General features: G+C 42.7%; 1 protein-coding gene across 1 annotated transcript in view; it reads right to left on the bottom strand.

Annotated features, from left to right (window-relative positions):
- Positions 1-20805, bottom strand: part of MAP4 (microtubule associated protein 4) — a 129486-nt gene that overhangs the window by 38517 nt on the left and 70164 nt on the right. The window contains 3 exon segments of the mRNA XM_044921729.1: positions 16388-16510; positions 17168-18292; positions 18848-18982. Of these exon segments, the coding sequence (XP_044777664.1) occupies positions 16388-16510; positions 17168-18292; positions 18848-18982 (1383 nt within the window).

Raw genomic sequence — 20805 nt, 5'->3', positions numbered from 1 at the left:
TTGCCTAAAGAAAATAATATTCTATTCTCCCAAGCTCTGAGGACAAGGATCATTTTATTCTATTTGCACATTTTTTTTTTAAAGTTTTTATTTGAATCACCCGATGCCCATCACAAGTACCCTCCTTAATCCCCATCACCTGCTTCCTCCATTCCCCCGTAGTTAAGAGTCTGTTTCTTGGTTTGTCTCACCTTTTTCCCCCCTTTGCTCCTTTGTTTTGTTTCTTAAACGGATAAGGATCATTTTATAAAAACAGTACTGCAAGGACAATGAACTATGTGCTACAGGACAGGATCAGAACGCTGCAACTCCTCTACCTTCATCTGCTCATTTACAGAAGAGCAAACGGGATCTAGAGGAGGGAAAATGCAGTGGTTTGTCTGAGATCACATGGTGAGTTAATGGAAAAGCCACATGGAAGATGCCTGGTTTTTAACCACCAGTCTTCCCACACTGCTGAGCAGAACTTCATCTTAGTCACTGGATGCATCTCCTTTTCATTGTTTCTGTTTTGCTCAGTGAAGACAAGTACTACAGGCTTTAATTTACAATACTTGTAATTTATCTTCTTGTGATCAATTCAAAACTTCCAAATTAATATACAATGTGTATATACGTATGGGTTTAGGGGGCAAAGCAAGCTTGAAATAAAGGAGAAAAAGAAGCAATGCATTTAGTTCTACTGTCTACTTTATACCTTCATCATGATCTTGTTTTGTTTTAATTATGCAAAGAATGAGGAAGGTGTGAGTAACCTCTTCCTTAGCAATCTTCAGTTATGAGTTTCCATTCTCAAGAGAACTTAAGTTTATTGGGAATGCAAGCTGGTACAGCCACTCTGGAAAACAGTATGGAGGTTCCTCAAAAAGTTGAAAATAGAGCTACCATATGATCCAGCAATTGCACTACTGGGTATTTACCCCAAAGATACAAATGTAGGGATCCGAAGGGGTACGTACACCCCGATGTTTATAGCAGCAATGTCCACAATAGCCAAACTATGGAAAGAGCCAAGATGTCCATCGACAGATGAATGGATAAAGAAGATGTGGTATGTATGTGTGTGTGTATATATACACACATACACACACACACAATGGAATATTATGCAGCCATCAAAAGGAATGAAATCTTGCCATTTGCAATGACGTGGACGGAACTGGAGGGTATTATGCTGAGCAAAATAAGTCAATCAGACAAAGACATGTATCATATGACCTCACTGATATGAGGAATTCTTAATCTCAGGAAACTGAGGGTTGCTGGAGTGGGCGGTGGGTGGGAGGGATGGGGTGGCTGGGTGATAGACATTGGGGAGGGTATGTGCTATGGTGAGCACTGTGAATTGTGTAAGACTGATGAATCACAGACCTGTACCTCTGAAACAAATAATACATGTTAAAAAAAAAAAATAAAGAAGAAGAAGATAGCAGGAAGGAAAGAATGAAGGGGGGGAAATTGGAGGGGGAGATGAACCACGAGAGACTATGGACTCTGAGAAACAAACTGAGGGTTCTAGAGGGGAGGGGGGTGGGGGGATGGGTTACCCTGGTGGTGGGTATTAAAGAGGGCACGTACTGCATGGAGCACTGGGTGTTATATGCAAACAATGAATGATGGAACACTACATCAAAAACTAATGATGTAATGTATGGTGATTAACATAATAAAAAATGAATAAAAAAAAAAACTTAAGTTTATGTTATGTTTTTGTATAGTGCCTCAACACTGTGAGCTTCCCTTCATGGGGTTTCTGAATAGGCAGGCAGGTTCTGCTTCAGTAAGAAAAAGTGGAGATCCAGAGACTTTTACACAGGGAAGGGGATAGAGTGGCTATACCAACACATACCAAGGAAGAAATCACACAGAACAAGAATTAATGGGTTTAAAGATTTTCAAATGAGGTGAATGCCACCTGGATTACAAAAGATGGGGAAAACCTAGTACAGAAGAATTAGTAAAATCTGAGGATGGCTCTGTCAGTGCTCTGGTCCGATTCAGAATTAAAGACATAGTTTCGGGCGCCTGGGTGGCTCAGATGGTTAAGCGTCTGCCTTCGGCTCAGGTCATGATCCCAGGGTCCTGGGATCGAGTCCCGCATCGGGCTCTCTGCTCCTTGGGAGCCTGCTTCTCCCTCTGCCTCGCTCTCTCTGTCTCTCATGAATAAATAAATAAAAATCTTAAAAAAAAAAAAAAAACTATCTTAAAAAAAAAAAAAAGACATAGTTTCACTCGGGAATTCACATTCACCCCCAGGACACAGCTGTAGTAAGAACTCAAACCTCTCCAGCCACTGTGATATTTTTATCAAGTTGGTAGATGAGAAACTTACATGAAGTCTTAAAAGGCTGAGCATGTCCAGGCAAAAATAAATGTACTTAGGAACCAGAAGGCTTCAATTCTAGACTCCGCCGCCACTGGAATTCTTTCCTCTAGGTTCTACTATTCTTACAGAACTCACTTCAATGTCACCTCTGTGAAGTCTCCCAGACCCTCACCCCCAAACTGACTCATTCATGTTTTTACAACATCATACTTGCTCTACTCTGTCTTAGGATTCGGCAACTACACCATAATCTTTTACTTATGTGCCTTTCCTGGGAGCTACTAGGAAGCGAGAAAATGACCAGTCCATTTTTGCCATGGGGGTGCCCAGCACTCGGATACACGTTAAGTAGGATCTTAGAAAAGTTCTCTCAGTGGAAGGATGAGTGGATTCCTTTTATACGGACTCTGTATCATTTGGCCTGACCCTTCCCATCATTAAACTCATTTAGAGAGGTTCCAATTTGGAAGGTCCTTTGGGTTAAAGACTTTTCCGTTCCATTCTGAGTCTGAGGAAAGTGCAGAGATTCCCATATGTCTGGTCAGTAGGTGGCTTCTAAGGCTCTTTCATCAGACCATATAACGACATGTCTAGCCTCCAAGCGTGTTGGCACAACTGGCAGATGTTTCTGTTTTTGCCTGGGCCTTGAGCGAGTACTCAACGTGTTCAGGGCCTTGGTTTGGTATGTTCCACAACTGGTTTCCCTGCATCTTTCCTATCCGTTACCAAGGCAACGAAGCTACTTTCCAGATTGACCAAATGTTCCCAGTTACTGTCTCCAGGAAACAATTTCTAATAAATTATCACTACAGTGACAGTCGATGATTCTACTGATTACAATGACTGATGACACTCTTTACGAACAAAACCCGAAGGGTACAAAGTTGCAGTCTAAGTTTCTTACCTGGAAGGAAATGATGTTTGTGTTTATATGCACATACTTATATGCAAAAACATTTCAAAGCCATATTCTACTGAATTTCAGACACATTTCTTAGTACATGTTTAACTCAAGAAAACCATGATTCTCCCTAATTAAGTTTCAAAGATTGGGAAGCAAACAAGATGAAAAAAACCGAAGCTAGAAATCAAACTTCTGTGACTCCTGATAAAGATAAATTGCATACTGGGACCCACAAAATGGAGGCCTGGCTCACATCACAAATCTAAAGTCTAAAAATCTAAGTCTGCACATTTGGAAAACGGCTCACTGTCAAGGAAATCTAACATAAACCAATTACAACCCTCCAACTCAGCTTTAGCTAGCTTACCTTACCCTAGAAAATAGGACCTGCTGCTAGCCTTATAAGGAAGTCTCTAACCTCTTAGTCATGCTGTTACGCAGTCCCTCTTGTAATGCTCTATAAAACTCGCTCTTGCCCAAAATCCCTCGGGAAGAGAGCGCCTCTGCTTCTTAGGCACTGTACTTCCCCAATCCATGGATTGTTTTCCTTTGAATAAAGGACATCAAATTCCTTACTAAATTTTATTATTTTTGTCATTTGACACCCTAAAGCATTAAAATGTTTACAGATGAAACGTACCCCAAGAAGTAGGACTTGGAAACTCTAACCCTTTGTTCTTTTAGCATAGTACTGACCCTCCCATAAGCCTCCATGAAAAAGAAAAGAGAATCATCCAACTAAAATAGGTACCTCCCCATCTCCTCCACCACGAGTCACGAAGTCTAAGATCCTCCGCTTATGGAGGCAACACACCGGCTCCCAGGACCCTTCAAGAGCTTATATTCTTCCTCTCAATCTCATCTCAGAATGTTTCACCGATCTCCCTGCTTTCCAATTTGACTTATAGGTCAGTCACTGCAAAATGTTTGCTACTTCTCAAATATTCCATGCACCTGTACTTCACTATGCCTTTACACAGTCTGTCCCCCTAGAAAGCTTTACTCACCTTTGCTCTACAAACTCATAGCTCAAATTACAGAACTTTTCTCACTACAGTAAATTATCTGTTTGTGTGTTTATCTCCCCACTCTGGAATCCTTGAGGAGTAGAGAGTGGGTCATTAATCTACCCTTAGAATGTGGGAGTAATGTTACCTGGTGTCTGCTGAATGAATGAATGAACTAAATACTAAAAAGTCCAAATCATGTTGAGTGTCCACTATTCACAGAGCACTAGGCAATGTTTGTATGACAATTACATTTTTGTCTAAACTTAAACAAACTGCCATCATTGCTAAACAATTTAAAAACGAACAATTTCAATCTGCTCACAGCTGAAATGACCTGCTTCAATATCTTAGGTTAAAGTTAAGAGGTAATAAGGGCGGAGGGGCGCCCAGGCAGTCGGTTAAGCGTCTGCCTTCAGCTCAGGTCATGATCTCAGGGTCCTGGGATCAAGCCCCTCATCAGGCTCCTTGCTCAGTGGGGAGCCTGCTTCTACCTCTCCCTGCCACTCTCCCTGCTTCTACTCTCTCTCTCTCTGTCAAATAAATAAAATCTTAAAAAATAAATAAATAAATAAAATCTTAAAAAAAATAATAAGGTAAGGGAAATAAAGGGAAATACAATAAATGAAGACCTCTTTATTGTCCACTTCATATTTTATTTTATTACTTTTTTAAGATTTTATTTTTCAGTAATCTCTATACCCAATGCGGGGCTCAAATTTTCAACCCCCAAATCAAGAGCTGCATGCTCTACCAACTGAGCCAGCCAAGTGCACCTTCATATTTTAAATAAGTAAATATACCTGCAACATCAAAAATCAGAAGCTCAATTGTTTATCGTTTGTTTTCCAGGTCTTCCAATATTATTGTCACCAGAAGATAAAAATGACCAGCGAGGGAGTGTGAGGGGAAGAACCTCATTTTAAAGTAGAAAAATTAATATATGCTGGACTCATTTCAAAGAATATTTACATGCTCTGGCTCAAATGAGGCAAACGGTAGCCCAGGATTCTTTGAGGGTTAAAAGAGTTTAAGACAGTGCTGAGCATATAGTAAGTTTCAAAAAATGGTAGCTATTTTTAGTTGTATGACATATAGAATTTCCCATTAAGTTTCTTTAATATACAGCTTTTTTTTTAAAATATTTTTCTTTTCTTTTCTTTTTTTTTTTTTAAGATTTTATTTATTTATTTGAGAGAGAGAGCACATGAGAGGGGGGGAGGGTCAGAGGGAGAAGCAGACTCCCCGCTGAGCAGGGAGCCCGATGCGGGACTCGATCCCGGGACTCCAGGATCATGACCTGAGCCGAAGGCAGTCGCTTAACCAACTGAGCCACCCAGGCGCCCCAATATACAGCTATTTTTTAAAAAGCCAGAGAATGAGCAGGTAGGTGGGAAGGAAGCAGCAGAAAAAAGATATTACCGAACACATACTTCTCCGGTTGTAAAATTGTAGCAAGTTTTAAGATTACAAATGGTTTTTTCATCTGCTGAGCATATTTTATTTATGAAACTGTTAGGATCTGGGGTTTATAAATTACTTCGAGTTTCATGCCAAGAGAACTTCCCACCATAAACTGACATTCTCAGCTGCTGGAAGAAGGGCTCAGGCAAACTAAAGAAAAAGAAATGAAGCCAGAAAAAAGGCGGCCAGGTTTTAACTACGGCAAAGGGAAGGGCCTGTCTACGGGGATCCGTGGTGACTTTTGCACTCCCAGGACAACATGCCAAATGCACTGTCACTCACAGCTCTACCTGGCTGCCAGGGAAGCAACTGGTGTGAAGCGACAGCACAGACTTGAGTCCAGTAGAGGGTCGTCCTTTCACACCTGCTCTTCCATTCACAAAAACCAGTCCCACGGGAAGTCCTTTTCTGACAAAGTGAGCTTAGATTTCCCAAAGTCTTACAATACTCCATGCCTCAGAACATGCAGAATGTTCTGTAAACTTGAGAGTGGCATGAAAACATAACAGGAGCGGAAACAGTGAGAGCATGTAGTTAGCAATGTATTCACTTAGCCTATTTCCAAAGAGGATAAGACTGGCAAAAGAAAATTCATTAGGGGCACCTAAGATAATTCATTTATAATTTTATTTATTTTTTATTTATTTTTTTAAAGATTTTATTTATTAGAGAGAGAGAGAGAGAAACAGCATGAGAGGGGATAGGGTCAGAGGGAGAAGCAGGCTCCCCGCTGAGCCGGGAGCCCGATGTGGGACTCGATCCCAGGACTCCGGGATCATGACCTGAGCCGAAGGCAGTCGCTCAACCAACTGAGCCACCCAGGCGCCCCATTTATAATTTTAAAAATGTCATTAGGCAGCATATATATGTAAAGCTCAATGCTAGCTGTTACGGGAAACACATGAATAAATCAAACATAGTCTCAGCCTGGAGAATAAAATGCTAGGCAGAGCCAAAAGACCTAGATCGCAATCCCAAATTAGCTTCCGATTTAAAATTTATGTCCTCATGATGTGTTTCCATTTCTCTACCTAAAAAAGTACTTAGTTAGTGCTTAGATATTAAAATAAAAAAAATATAATGACCAATTGTCAACCTTCATCTGTTTCTTTTTAAGACCTAAAATTTCTGGAAGGTTGCTCTGAGGCAAGAATGAGAAAAGCACAGGCCTTAGTGTCAGAAAGACTTGGGTTCAAATTCTACCTCTGATATTATACTATCTGCATGACCTTCATGTGGAGAGTCGCCATTTTCTCATCTGTAAAATGGAGAGAATACTTCATACCATTGTTTTGGTGTGTGTGTATGTATGATGACCTACCTACCTACCTATCGATAGATAACTAGGCACATGGTATTCACTCAACAGATAGATGGTAGTTGCTATTAATCACTGGCAATCTGGGGGGTGGGCAGTTAACACAAATGATCTGAAGTGAAGAACAAAGGAAACATTTAACAAGGCCAGGTCTAGAACCAGTCATGGATTAAACCTCAGAGTCTACATGACCAATGGTATTTTAGTATGAGGGGCCACCTGCCTAGTCTCCTATCAAAAATCACTACACTCCCCATTCCACTCAGTTCCCTGCCTCAGGGTTGCCTGAAGCTCTGTATCTGCACATTCACCTGCTTCCTGGATATCTTGGAAGAAGCCTTACTAGAAATCTGCATGGAAGATCTTCTTACTGGAAGATCTGCATGAAGAAAACATCAAAATACCCCAGTGAGGGAGGAAGGCACGCACACCCCAACATGTGAGGTTACTGAACATGGCACAGTATTCTGTGGCTGGATAGAAAATCTCACCATACAAGACATCACCTCTCCTGAGGATAACCGATACATTTAATGTGATTCAAAGAAAAATGCTGACTGGATTTTTATTTATCTTTTTACAAAACCATACAAGTCAATTCTCAATTTTATATGTAGTAATAAGTGGGCAGAAGAGTCAGGAAAACTCTAAAAAACAGTCATAGGGTGAGGAGTGGGACTAGACCTCTTAGTTAGGACAACATACTATTAAAGCCGCATTATGCTACTGAAGCCTCAGTGGAAAGACCAATGGATCAGACAACAGCAAATACACACAGGAATGCAGAGCCTGGCAAGGGTGGCACTTCAGTAGGAGACAGATTAGACACATGCTGGTAGGTGACCAAGAAATTCTATGTCACATCTCATAAATCACACACACACACACACACACACACACACACTTGTCAATTCTACACCAATCAGAGATCCAAAATATGAAAAATTAAAAATAGAAGTTATTTTCATAAACTCAGAGTAGGGATGGATGGATGCTTAACCACTCAGGCGCCCCTAAATTCATTCTCTTTTGCCAATCGTATCCTCTTTGGAAATAGGGAAGTAAATATATTGCTAACTATATGTTCTTTTATAAACTTGGTAATACATAAGGAAGTCACCAAATAAGTAAAACACAAAATAAATCTAAGCCCAGAAACAAATAGTCATCCGTAAGGTCAGCACACACAGTCAGAGGAACACGCAGGAGTGGAGAAAGTACAGAGGAGGGCAGTACGGTATGTGCCGAGTGTGAGTGTACCTCTGCGGCCCTACGGGGGACCGAGGGGCAACACCTGTCAAAATTACCAATCCACAGTCTTCAAACCAGAGTCTACTCCAGGGTCCTTTTTTATTACACAAATGTGCTAGCACAACTAGGACATTCTGTACATACAAGGACAGTCTATGTACCTTGCTTCTAATAAAGAAAAACTAGGAAACACCTAAATGTCCACCAATAAAGAAGTGGTAAAATACATTAGGTTATAGCCATATGATCAAAATACTATACAGCTATTAAATAAGAATGAGGCTCCCTTCTTTGTACTGATCTGTAAAGACCTTTAAAATAATTGTTAAGTTTATGGGGGCACCTGGGTGGCTCAGATGGTTAAGCATCTGCCTTCGGCTCAGGTGATGATCTCCAGGTCCTGGGATCGAGCCCCACACTGGGCTCCCAGCTCAGTGGGGAGTCTGCTTCTCCCTCTTCCTTTGCCTCTCCCCCTGCTTGTATACTTTCTCTCTCTCTCGCTCTCAAATAAATAAAAATCTTAAAAAAAAAAAATAACTGTTAAGTTTACAAAGCAAGGCACACACCAGTACGTATGGTAGGTCTCATTTGTATAAAATCCACAAATGTATATGTCATTGCTTCTTTATGCATAAACTCTCTGGAAGGATGTATAAAGACACACTTAACACTGGGTGCCTCTGGAGAGGGAAATTTGGATGGGGATTGATGGAAGGACACAGACTTACGTTTAAGTGCACACCCCTTCATACCATGGGAATGTACTAACTGATTCAAAATTTCTTTAACAGAGACATAGTGAGAGAGTTAACACAAGCAGGGGGAGTGGGAGAGGTAGAAGCAGACTTCCCACTGAGCAGGGAGCCCGATGCGGGGCTCGATCCCAGGACCTTGGGATCATGACCTGAGCTGAAGGCAGACGCTTAATGACTGAGGCACCCTGAAAAAGAAATTTAACTATTAAAAAAAGCAAATACTGTCCTTAGGGGGAAGGTGTGATAGAGTCATAGAAGAAACAATAACTTTTGCCTGAACTCTACCATTCTCTCCTCAGCCACTCTGCAGGGCTACCCCTACTAACACAATCTCTCTGAGCTTGGCTTGGCCAAGGCAAGGCCTTGAAAGTTCTGAAACTTCTGCTTTGCTTACTCAAACAAATCCTCTTAACTACATTTCTTTTTTTTTTTTTTTTAAAGATTTTATTTATTTATTTGAGAGAGGGAGAATGAGAGACAGAGAGCATGAGAGGGAGGAGGGTCAGAGGGAGAAGCAGACTCCCTGCTGAGCAGGGAGCCCGATGCGGGACTCGATCCCGGGACTCCAGGATCATGACCTGAGCCGAAGGCAGTCGCTTAACCAACTGAGCCACCCAGGCGCCCTTAACTACATTTCTTTAGAAATAGTGAGCAAAAAGAAATGGCTAGCATTCAGAAAATTTACGTCACCCTTTGTATCACTGTTCAAACTGAAGAACCAGTCTAAAAACTAACACGAAAGAACTCGATAGAACACTGAAATCCTAACGAAGGCTGGAACGCCCTCTATCTATGACTTCATTTTCTGCCTTGGCAATAGGGTAGCTAATAGAAGAAAGATAAAAACAGAAAAGATGAGAATGTCTTATGCAGATAATGACCTTTAGTATTCTCTATTCACACAGCACGTATTCCTTACTGGGTACAAAATCCATGCAAAGCACAAGCTTTACCCAAACAAAAAGTCCATATCATGCAGCACATCATCCCCTGACGAAGGCTGTCCAAAACCCTAAGGCCAACTTGTGTTTTTTTGTTTTGTTTTGTTTTAAATTTCTGGAGTTAGTAGCTGCATCATGCAAGGTGAGAAACAGCATCATCAGAAGGCTGCAAAACCTCAAAGGCTAGGAAACATTTTTTGAAGGTTAGGCTCAGGGAAGCCATGATTAGATGTATACTTTTCAGGAAAAAAAGAAAGAAAACATTTCTAAATCTCGAAGGAAATATCTTTCTCAGTCTCATTCCAAGTATTTGACTGAGGAGGTCCAAAAAGGGCAAAAATAGGAAGAATCCCACATCAGCAAGTTTTACAGACTTGTCCAAGGATGCAGACTATGTCACATGGACAGAGACTATGCCCCAACTCCACCCGACGTGCAACTGTGGCCAATGGCTATGAACAGCAAACTGGTAGAAGATGTGGTTGCATCACTGAGAGATCGTTTCCCACTTCTAAAAACACAGAGTCTGTGCCTGGCAATGCTGGTCGGAAGCTAGTCACCATGTCCTCATATGGGGAAGACCATTTTCATGACTCCAGAAGCAGTTTGGATATTCATTCCCACCAGCACAAGCTACAAATATATACTGACAAGAAAATAAATCCCACGCATACAGCTGGACCTGAAATGTTTTCTTTCCTCCTGTGAATCCTTATACAAAATAATGATTAAATCTGGCCGTAAGCTTTACACACAGGAGACACATTTTTTTTTTTAATTAAGAATAGTGGATGGTGATAGACCTTCTGTTAAACAATTCATTGTTTGAAATTCAACTTCCCCTAAAACTCAAGGTTCAGTGCTGGGTAAAAAGGCATGCAACCAAGTCACCAGCCTCCTTAAGCTGGACACAAGGCATGCCTTGGCTGCAGAAAACACGTAATTAGCAGTTACACATTTTCATGCTGACAAACCAACGATTAACAAGGATGATTAGAGTCTGGATGGAACCAAAGCACAAGCTCTTTGCCTTTTGGATGCTGACTCAAAAGCCACAAGCACACACATTTCCCCATGGCAGGGTCATACCGCTGGACTTCAGCTGCTTGGGTCTCTCTCGCTCCTGGACGGTAGACTTTGGCAAAAGTGGAGTAAGGCCTCGGGACTTGGTGGGTCTCATGTAGCCTTTCAAGGGTTCTGCCATTCGGCTTTTATCTTCCTTCTTCCCTTCTCCTGGTGCCTTCGGCTCAGACTTTTCAGTCATTTTGTCAGGGGCCTCCGAGATCTTATCTTTGGGTTCTGGGAGTTCTGGATCCTTGGAAGTAGGCACTACGAACTTATCTACCGCCCGCGACGGAGGACCTACAGCTCTGCCGTCTGGGAAATCTGACTGGAATTCTGGTGTTGCCGAGGAAATATGTTCCGATTCAGTGATTTTAGAAGCCGGACTAACTTCTTCCACTTTATTTTTTTCACTTTTTGGAGGCAAAAGGGCCCTATCTACCTCCTTATTCAAACTATCTGGGTCCTTGGAATCTCGACTGTCAGCATTTTGGTCCTCACAGAAACCGGGCTTTTGTGCTTTGTCTTCCAGTAAGTCAGGGATTTGAACTGCAGCAGAACCTTCCTCAGACTCTTTCTTTTTGTTAACTGAGTGTGTTGGAAAATTATTCATATCTGCACATGCTTCTAGGACTCTGACCTCACCTGGTAGGCTCTGGTCTTCTACTGGCACTCCAGAAAGATGTCCCTTTGCGAGCTCTGTGATGTTTTCTATTGAAGGCTTAGATGCAGCACTGGGCACTGACTCAGATCCTCCCATCACAGGTCCTCCATCCATCCCTGCTTCATTCTTCATGGGATCAGCAAGCTCACCTTTATTCGTAAGACAGTTACCTCCCTGGCTCTTAACTGTTTCTACGGCTGCTGTAAAAGTGAGGGCAACCCCTCCTCCCGTGCTTGCAGAAGGCCTAACAGCGGAGGGGGCCTTGGGTCTTTCCTCACCTGGGACTCCATCTTTGCTGCAATTATCTACCACTAATAATTTGGGTATCTGGGCCAGAGAGGTCTCTTGCCCACTTTCTGCCAAGAGGTTTGGAAAAGAATCACCCTCCTTTACTACTTGAGAAGCAGGAGTGGGCAGTCCTTCACAGGCTGCTGACTCCAGAGCCTCTGGAGGGGCTGACTTATTCATCAACCCTGGGAGTGTTCTGGGGCAGGTAAAAGTGATATTTCTATTTTCGTCCACATAGCCCATTCCTTCAGTTCTGTGGTCCCCTGTGGTTTCCATGGGAACACGTATTTTTGATGCATCTATCCTATTCTCCAGAAGATGCTTCTCGGGAAAACTATTTTTAACCTTTTTACTTTTTCCATCATTGCTCCTTTCATTTGGTTTGTAAGCATGTCCCTTGGCTGCATTGGTCTTATTCTCTATAGACAGTGCTGAAGGGACAAATCCTGTCCCCTGGATTTGGCCTTGGCAGCTCACATCTGTCACCTTGGTAGCTGGTTCAATAACAGTGGAGTCCTTGACTATGTTTGTCTTGTTCCCACCAAGAGCCCCAAGCTCAAAAGAATTAACCTCATCATTCCTCTCCTTTCGGTCACCTACTTCCACTGTGGGAATAGCTGATGTACATGGGGACAAAGGATCCTGATTTAAAGGGAAAGCGAGTCCTACATGTTTGTTTTGATGGGGAGTACTCCCAGCATCTCTATCCTTCCCTACAAAAGGTGGGTTGGGGGTTTCTTCCTTGCTCTCCATTCTAGCAGGCTGTGTGGAATAATTATTTTTGAACTTTTTGTTTTTCCCCTCACTACTCCTTTTTTTAGGCTTTTCAGAAATCCAAGGAGCTGCCTCACTACCCATCCAAGGACACTTTCCTTCCTTGCTCTGGCTACTGACACCCCTATCGACGGCTGCGGCCCCTCTTTCTGTTCTAGCGCTGGAAGTCTGAGCTGTGCCTGACCCATTTCCCAAAGGAATCAACGTGTGTGAGGCGCTGGCCCCCCTAGCGTCAGCCGTCTCTGGAGGCTCCCCCATCACCACCCCCTCAGTGAGACTCACTATGGTCCCTGGTTGCTTTGAAGAACCCAGCTCCTCACTCTTCTCCCCGGCAGGTGTTCTTTCAGTTTTAGGGGCTGGCTCACTTAGCGCAAGAACAGCTGGGCCATCCTTCCAGCTGTCCACAAAATATGGTGGCTCAGATCTTGCTCTTCCTCTCCCAGAACTGGCTCTCACCCTCCCAGAACCTGCCCTTGCCTTCCTGCTTCTGCCATCGCCTGCCATTCTCTGAGATGGCTCATTCTCTAGCCCAGGTGTCAGAACTAACATCTCGTCCTGCGGCTGCTTGGAAGCCAAGATGCTCATCTCTTGGCTTGGCTTTGGAAGAGCTTCCTTTGTTAGTTCTTTAATCCCTTCAGAAAACCCTGTCTGTTTGTCTTTCTGCAATTTAGTCACTTTACTTTCATCATTCCCTTCTTTTAGACTACTTCCTAATGAGGTACCTGCTGGCAAAGTGGGTACCAGATCAGGCAATTCTTTTGCTGCTGTGGGTTTTGAATCCCCACCCATGGCCTCTTGGTCCAAGACAGGAGAGCAACCCTCTTTGGGTCTGGTCTCCAAAGGAATTTCTACTTTGTGTGCAGAAACTTCTGTCAAGGGTTCTTTCAGACCAGGTGAGCCTACTGTCCGGCTTTCATCCACAGGAGTCTTCAGGTGGGGTGTAGACTCTGGTTTGCCTTCACCTGGCTGTAGCCATTTCTGGTCCTGGCCCAGTGGTACTGACTTGTTACCACTGACTTTCGCTTCTCTTCCTGGCTTAGGCTGAGAACTTCCTGCAGTTTTCAGGGGTTCTTCCAAAGGACACAAAGGAACGCTGAGACTTTCTGAGACAAAGTTCTCAGCTACCAGTTTGGCGGCTCTGGACTCCACTTCACATTCCTTTTTTAAGTTTTTTCTGGACGCCAGTCCATATTCTGTGCCCACTGTGGGAGGCAGGGTGGGGAGAACCCCTGATTTCTCTGGGTCTGCTGTAAAGGGATGACCTTTATGGTCGTCTGCACTGTCATCATCCCAAGGTCCCCCAGCCCGGGGTTGAGAATATCTCTTTTGCTTTGGTTTCTTCTTTTTTTTTCTTCATCATCATTGGTGGGCTTTCCATCTCCCAGGCCTCCCTGCCAAGATCTCGCTTGGGTTCAAGGAAGTCAACATGAGTAGTTTTCCTTTGGTTCCCAGGCTCACCGTAAGTAGACGGACCAGGGACCCAACCCAACTCAGACAAAGAGCAGGGGCCCAGGCCGGGATTGAGAGTTTTCCGTGGAGAAGAGCCTCCCAGTAGCTCAGGAGGGACCCTGGCAGGCCTGGGCCGAGTGGACCTGTGATCACTGGGTCTGCACACTTGTTTGCCTTGTGTGGGAGGGGTACCTGTAATACATGAAGTTGGCCAAAATTCCAAAAAAACTCCTTGTTATTGTTTCTTAAAAAAAAAAAAAAAAAAAAAAGTCCATTTACTGACTCAGTTAAGTCTATTTTCACCAACCCACACACTAATTGATTTAGGAAAACAGTTTTTTTCTAAAGTATTTCTCACTCTTAACTGGAATTAGCAAATCAACAAAGATCATCATCTCAGGTAAAGAAAAAAATTCAGAGATCTTCAATAGGTAGTGCCTGTAAATCTCATCTGGTATTTATATTTGTCATTATTTTTAATAGGTACATAATTCCCAATTCCACAACAAGATGGTAAGCTCCTATCTCTTTTTGGTGACATTTGTTAATTAACTGAATGAAATATATATGATTTTGGACAGAATTTATAATTCTAAGAGTCTGTCACCAATATTATATTAATTAGTTGTCAGGCTAACCAGATCAACTCTGGGAAACAAAACAGGAGGCCAGACTTATGCTGGGGAGGTGGCGGGGTGGTGGGGAAGAAAAGAGAAAAAGATACTGAATTAGTATTTTGGCCAAAGAAAAATCCTCATCATTCCAGAACCAAAGCCTCCTACTTTGAAAGACAAATGTGTTAGATTTCAATGTTCTGTTCCTAAATGTACTTCCTGAAAGACAGAAAAATACACATAATGCCCAGTAGGTAGAATGAGAACAATTAGGATAACCACCCTTAGAAAAGTTTCAGGAAATCAACTGCTCCAACCTCCTGTTGCCAAGTCAATGCAACATGGATTCAAGGTCCTGGAAAGAGTCCCACTAAGAGCAGGTCTAGGAGAGCTTTTGTCAAGTCTGACCCAATGAAATGATTTCAGATCCCATTAGAACACTTACATAGCACCGTTTGTTCTTGTTTTTCCCTCCAATGTCCTCCAAATCCTACCCTTGATTTAACACCTCAGGTCAATTACTGCTTCTCTCAAAAAAGTGCTAGGCTTTAGTACTCCACAACATTTATAACATTTAATTTGGCAATTAACCAGCAGCTATTTGGTGCTATCTCTTATACTATTTATTGAATTATTATATAACTCTTTGGTTTCAGAGTTCATGCCTGGCAACTTTCCTCACCATCCAGGCTATGATATAACAACACAAGGGCAAGGACCCAGACTTAAATAACTATATGCCTCAGCATGGTGTACTTTGTACACGATAAGGACTTGATAAATCTTTATTGATATATTTGTCGCTAAAACAACATTTAAAAAGATCGAACTTTATTTAGCTCCAACTTGGGGCTAGGGCTAGACAGTATATAAGCACTACAGAATCTCAGTGACGTAAGTCATGGTCCCTGTCCTCGAGTGCACATTCTAATCAGTCACAGAGAAGTGAGCAGAGAATCATTAAGTCGATAATCATACACACATGCTTTGGGCTTACATCAAAAACACGTAATCTTAAAGTTCACTGAATGACTGAACTCCAAGTTAGAAAGTACCTTGGAGCAGTGCCTCTCCGAGTTCAGTGTATACAAGAATTATCCGGAGAACTTGTTAAAATGCATATGAAGGTCTGAGGTGGAATCCAGGATGATGCATTTCTAACAGGCTCCCAAGCAATGCAGATGCTGCTGGGCCACGAAACACACTATAACTAACAAGGGTTTACTAGCAAAGGTTTATAGAACATTTGACCAACATATTCCTCTTATAGCTGAATAAACAGAGAAACAGGGAAGTTAAATAACCTGCCCAAGACCACACAGCACAGAATAGTGGACAGCTGAACTGAGTTAAGATTTAGATGTCTTGAGTTGATGCGATAATTTAAAAATATGTAAGCAGCTGACTTTCTGCCTAAACAAGATAAAAATCTGTCTAAGAAAGAGAATGGACTTCATAAACAATACTGCTAATTAAACCGCCACAAAACCAGGGATGATGTCGACCACCACCAACCCATCGCTCCCAGTCCAAGTGGTTTCAGAGAGTCCACTGTGTTTCCCTCACTTACCTGAGGTCTCTGAAGGAAGGTCGGAAGGTTGACTACTGAATGGTTTCTTCTGCTCTTGTTTCTCTAACACATAATCCTCATCTGTCGGCAGGTTGGACTTCTGGCCCACGGCTGTGGCTGGATCTAAATGTAACAATAAAAACCACACAGGTTTTAGAGTAGCACTACTTCAGCTCTTTTTCCACCTTTCAGAAACTGGAAGCAGGAATAGTTTTGGAGGAATGAGAGATGCTCCTCTGAGGGCAGCAGAGAAATGGAGTGGTAGCTGGAAGGTGAAGCTGGGAAACTGTTTTGTTTTAAATGGGAAATATAAATATTTGTATGTTGGTGGGAATGATTCGATGGACAGGGGGAAAAACTGGTGAGTGGCAAGAAAGGGAAGAATGGCTAGGGCATCCTAAAGTAGGGAAGAGGAGGTGGGGTCTAGGGGCAAAATGGAGATCGGCCGTAATCAGGAGCAGGCACGGTTTACTGCCAGTAATGGGAGTGAGGCAGAGACTAGGGGTACAGTACACAAGTCGGCAGACGAGGTGGCAAAAGTCTGTGAACGTTCTTCTATTGTTGAAATTACCAACAAGGAAAACAGATCAGCAGAGAAATAAGGAGGGAGATGTTGGAAACCGGAGGAGGATGAAGGTGAGAAAGATAGTCTAGGAGAGCAGCAATGTGTGTAGACTTGCAAAATACAGTGTAATTGTCTTTATCTGGTACGACATTTGTCCCTCACCTTTCTGGTGAGACCCTGGGAGACAGAAATACTGAGTAAACATAAACCCATACCTGGAGAAATGATAAAAGTAGATGCAGCTGACTGCCCCTCATCCTTGAGAGATTTTAACTGGGACTCCTCACTTATTTCTTCCTGTGACCGTGCAGTGTCCATGTCCTTAACTGGAACTGGTGTCACCTCTGTTTCTGAGAGTACTGCAACATCCTTGGCTGGACTCACACTGTTGGCCAGAGTCACCTCTGTCTGAGGGGGCGGAGCCACATCCTTAGCCAGGGTTAACTCTGTTTCTGGAGGCTGAGGCACATCCTTGATCAGGGTTACTTCTGTTTCTGGGGACACAGCCACATTCTCACCCAGGGCCATCTCTGTTTTTGGAGGTGAAACCATGTCCTTGCCCAGGGCCATCTCTGGTTCTGGGGATGGAGCCACGTCCTTCACTAGAGCCTTTTCTGTAACTGGATGTGGAGCCATATCCTTGACTGGAGCCACCTCGGTTTCTGGGGGCAGTGCCACATCCTCGGTCAACATCACCTTGGTTTCCAGAGGCAGCGCCACGTCCCCAGTCAGGGCCACCTCTGTCTCTGGGGACAAGGCCACCTCCTTGGCTGGGGATATTTCTGTGGATGATACAACATCCTTAGCCAGTGCCACTTCTATTTCTGAGAGTGATACCACACCCTTGGCTGGGGCCATCTCTCTGTCTGTGGGTGGTACCAGGCCCTCATCTGGGGACACATCCATTTTTATAGGTGGGGCCCTCTCTGTTTCTTTGAATGGTAATACATCCTTGGCTGGGGCTACCTTTGTTTCTGTGGGCAGTACCATGTCCTTGGCTAAAGAGACATCTGTTTCTGTGGACAATACAGCATCCTTAACTGGGGCTTCTTCGGTTTCTCTGGGTAGTACCATGTCCTTGACTAGGGCCATATCTGATTCGATAGGTGATTCCATGTCCTTAGCCAGTGTCACATCTGACTTGGTAGATGGTTCCGTGTCCTTAGCCACGGCCACCTCTGTTTCTGTGGCCTGTGCCATGTCCTTGGCTGGAGACATCTCTGTTTCTCTAGATGGTGCCATGTCAGCAGCCTTCAGTCCCATCATGATTTCCAATGCTTCTGTTGATGCCCTCTCTTCTGCTGATGTCACTTCTACCTCTTCAGCTGGCTCTACGGGAAATAAGTTGGAAATTTAGGACCCATCATTGTGTGCTCGTAGCTCTGCATTCAAAACTTATTTTCTGAGAGCATAGGAGTATCTAGATTTTGTGACCATAACACCCTAAACAGGACTTAAAAAGCTGTCTAGTTAATGTATTTGTGCCTACTCTCTGATAGTCCCAGTACTGAGAAGAACAGGATATTGAGAAAGTAAAGAGTGGAGGAAGAAAGGAAAAGGAAAGAAAAAAACACAGGTTTAAAAACAACAACAACAACACAGGCACGCAATTATTTTAAGAATGGGAACTGGTGGGACATCCAGAAAAAAACCTCTGAGTCCTGAGTATGCACTCAATTAAAAAGGGATTTTCTCTGCCCTTGAACTCCAAGTATTGTATTTCAACCACACCTTCATTCCTTCAGCTGTGAAATCAGTAAAGGAATAAAAGCATTTGTGATAGTTCTGAAATTTTTATCTATACTGCTCTACGCTGCTAAAACTTAAGTCTGATGATTTAAATTGACTAAGATACTATAACCATTAAGTGATAAAGAGGGGTTCTAATAAGTTACCTGCTGTGGGCTGCAGAGGGTGTGTCGCGGCCTCTGGGGAAATGAAGGATTCCGAGTGTGGAGAGTTTGGGGCTTCCACAGGCCACCCCTGAGGTCCAATACTTGCAGGAGCAAATGTGTCACAGGGAAACAGACCTAATATTGAAAACACAAACAAACAGATTTTTGAAAACTGGGTCAATAATAGGGAGAAAAAGGCGTATGATATTTAAAATCAGCTTTATACATCTGCCTTTGGCTCAGGTCATGATCCCAGAGTCCTGGGATCGAGCCCCATGTCGGGCTCCCTGCTTAGCAAGGAGCCTGCTTCTCTCTCTCCCTCTGCCCCTCCCCCTGCTCATGCCCGCTTTCTCTCTAATAAATGAAATCTTAAAAAAAATCAGCTTTATATACATTGCCATAATGACACAGGACCAATGAAAAACAAAGCAAGAAAGTTTTAAAGGAAAAACCACTGACGTTCTTCAGGGTTCTGGCAAATTGTTAACTGACTGTCATGTCATTAGTCAGCATTGATTGGCTACCTTCTACATTGTATTGTGAAGAGTAAAAATACCAAAGACTGAATGCTAGCACCAATAAATATCACAACTGATACAACATAACACATAGTAAGGAACTGAGAGTCTTGATTTCCTCATCTGTAAAATGAAATCAATGCCTCCCTCTGCAACATTACAACAGTTTTGTGAAAATGCTTTATAAATTATTAAGAAATAGACAAGTGTTAAGGGATTGTTATTATGCTGTGCTCTAAGATATAATAGGGGATTTACTATCACATGGTCCTTGCCAGCAAGAGTATTACAATTTAGCTAGAGAGGCAAGACAGACATGTATCAAAATACTGTATAGTATGGACTAAGTGTTCTAAGAGTTTAAAAAAAACCATGAGGACCAGAATAGTCACAGAAGGCTTCAGAGGAGAAGCAAGAGCAGGAAGAGAGGAGAGAGTAGTCAATTTCAAGGATGGAGAACACTGAGCAAAGAAAGGTATGAAAATGCCAATAGGACAAGAATGTTTCTGCGACTACAAAATTAGTTGGATTCAAGTAGATGTTGCGTACCAGAAAGGGAAAATAGGATTAGAACAAACAATGGAAGAAGGACCTGGAAAGCCAGAGAAATTTAGACTTGAAGAGAAAAAAAATGGTGTCTTAAGGTCTTAATGAAAATGAGGTGATGAATACAGAACAGGGACCTGGTGACCAAATCAGCAGGTATATTTGGAATGAATTTAAAAGGGAGCAGCCTAGGCATAAAGTGATAGGGGCTTTACATGGGGGAAGGCAGAGGGAGCATAAGGGAAGATAAGATGCTGTAAAGAAGTCAATGGGACTAAATGACTCACTAAAAGCTGAAAAGCATCCGGAGACTACATAGATAGCATCAAGGTCAACCCATTTAACATCCTTCCCCCTAGAGATCTGCAGTCCAAAGAGAAGCACAAATGCAACATATTATTAGCCATGACCTTTACAAATACAAAATTATAAGCATTGTTGGAAGTGGGACTTATTAGTGATAGGTACTGAAGGAAACCTGAAAGTCACCACCAAAATATGCCTCTTTGACATAAAAATTATTTTGAGCTGAAGGCAAGTAGGGAGCAGTAAACCTAGAAAAACCTCTCCACCTTCTGCTTAAAGGCAGGATATAAATTCTCCACTTCCTGGACCCAGACTCTTATCAGCCCAGAGAGGGCACCAGAGGAATCTGCACACAAACCTTACTCCATCAGTTCCCTCCCATGCATCTTCTTCCCCCAGTTTGCCACTCATGAAAGCCTAAAACTGCTTTCCTTTGTCCTGTTATTTCTTTATACATTTACTGTTCTTTGTTGAAGATGCTAACCAAAATTCTAAGCTACCGCTTTGAGTCACTTTTCACCCGTATGATGGATGCTGCATGTGTTAACAAATTGTCTCCTGTTAATCTTTTTGTTTTAGAGTCCCAGC

Source organism: Neomonachus schauinslandi, chromosome 1 (genome assembly GCF_002201575.2).
Source record: "Neomonachus schauinslandi chromosome 1, ASM220157v2, whole genome shotgun sequence".
In the NCBI taxonomy this organism is placed as follows: Eukaryota; Metazoa; Chordata; class Mammalia; order Carnivora; family Phocidae; genus Neomonachus; species Neomonachus schauinslandi.
This window is presented reverse-complemented; position numbering and strand designations above follow the sequence as displayed.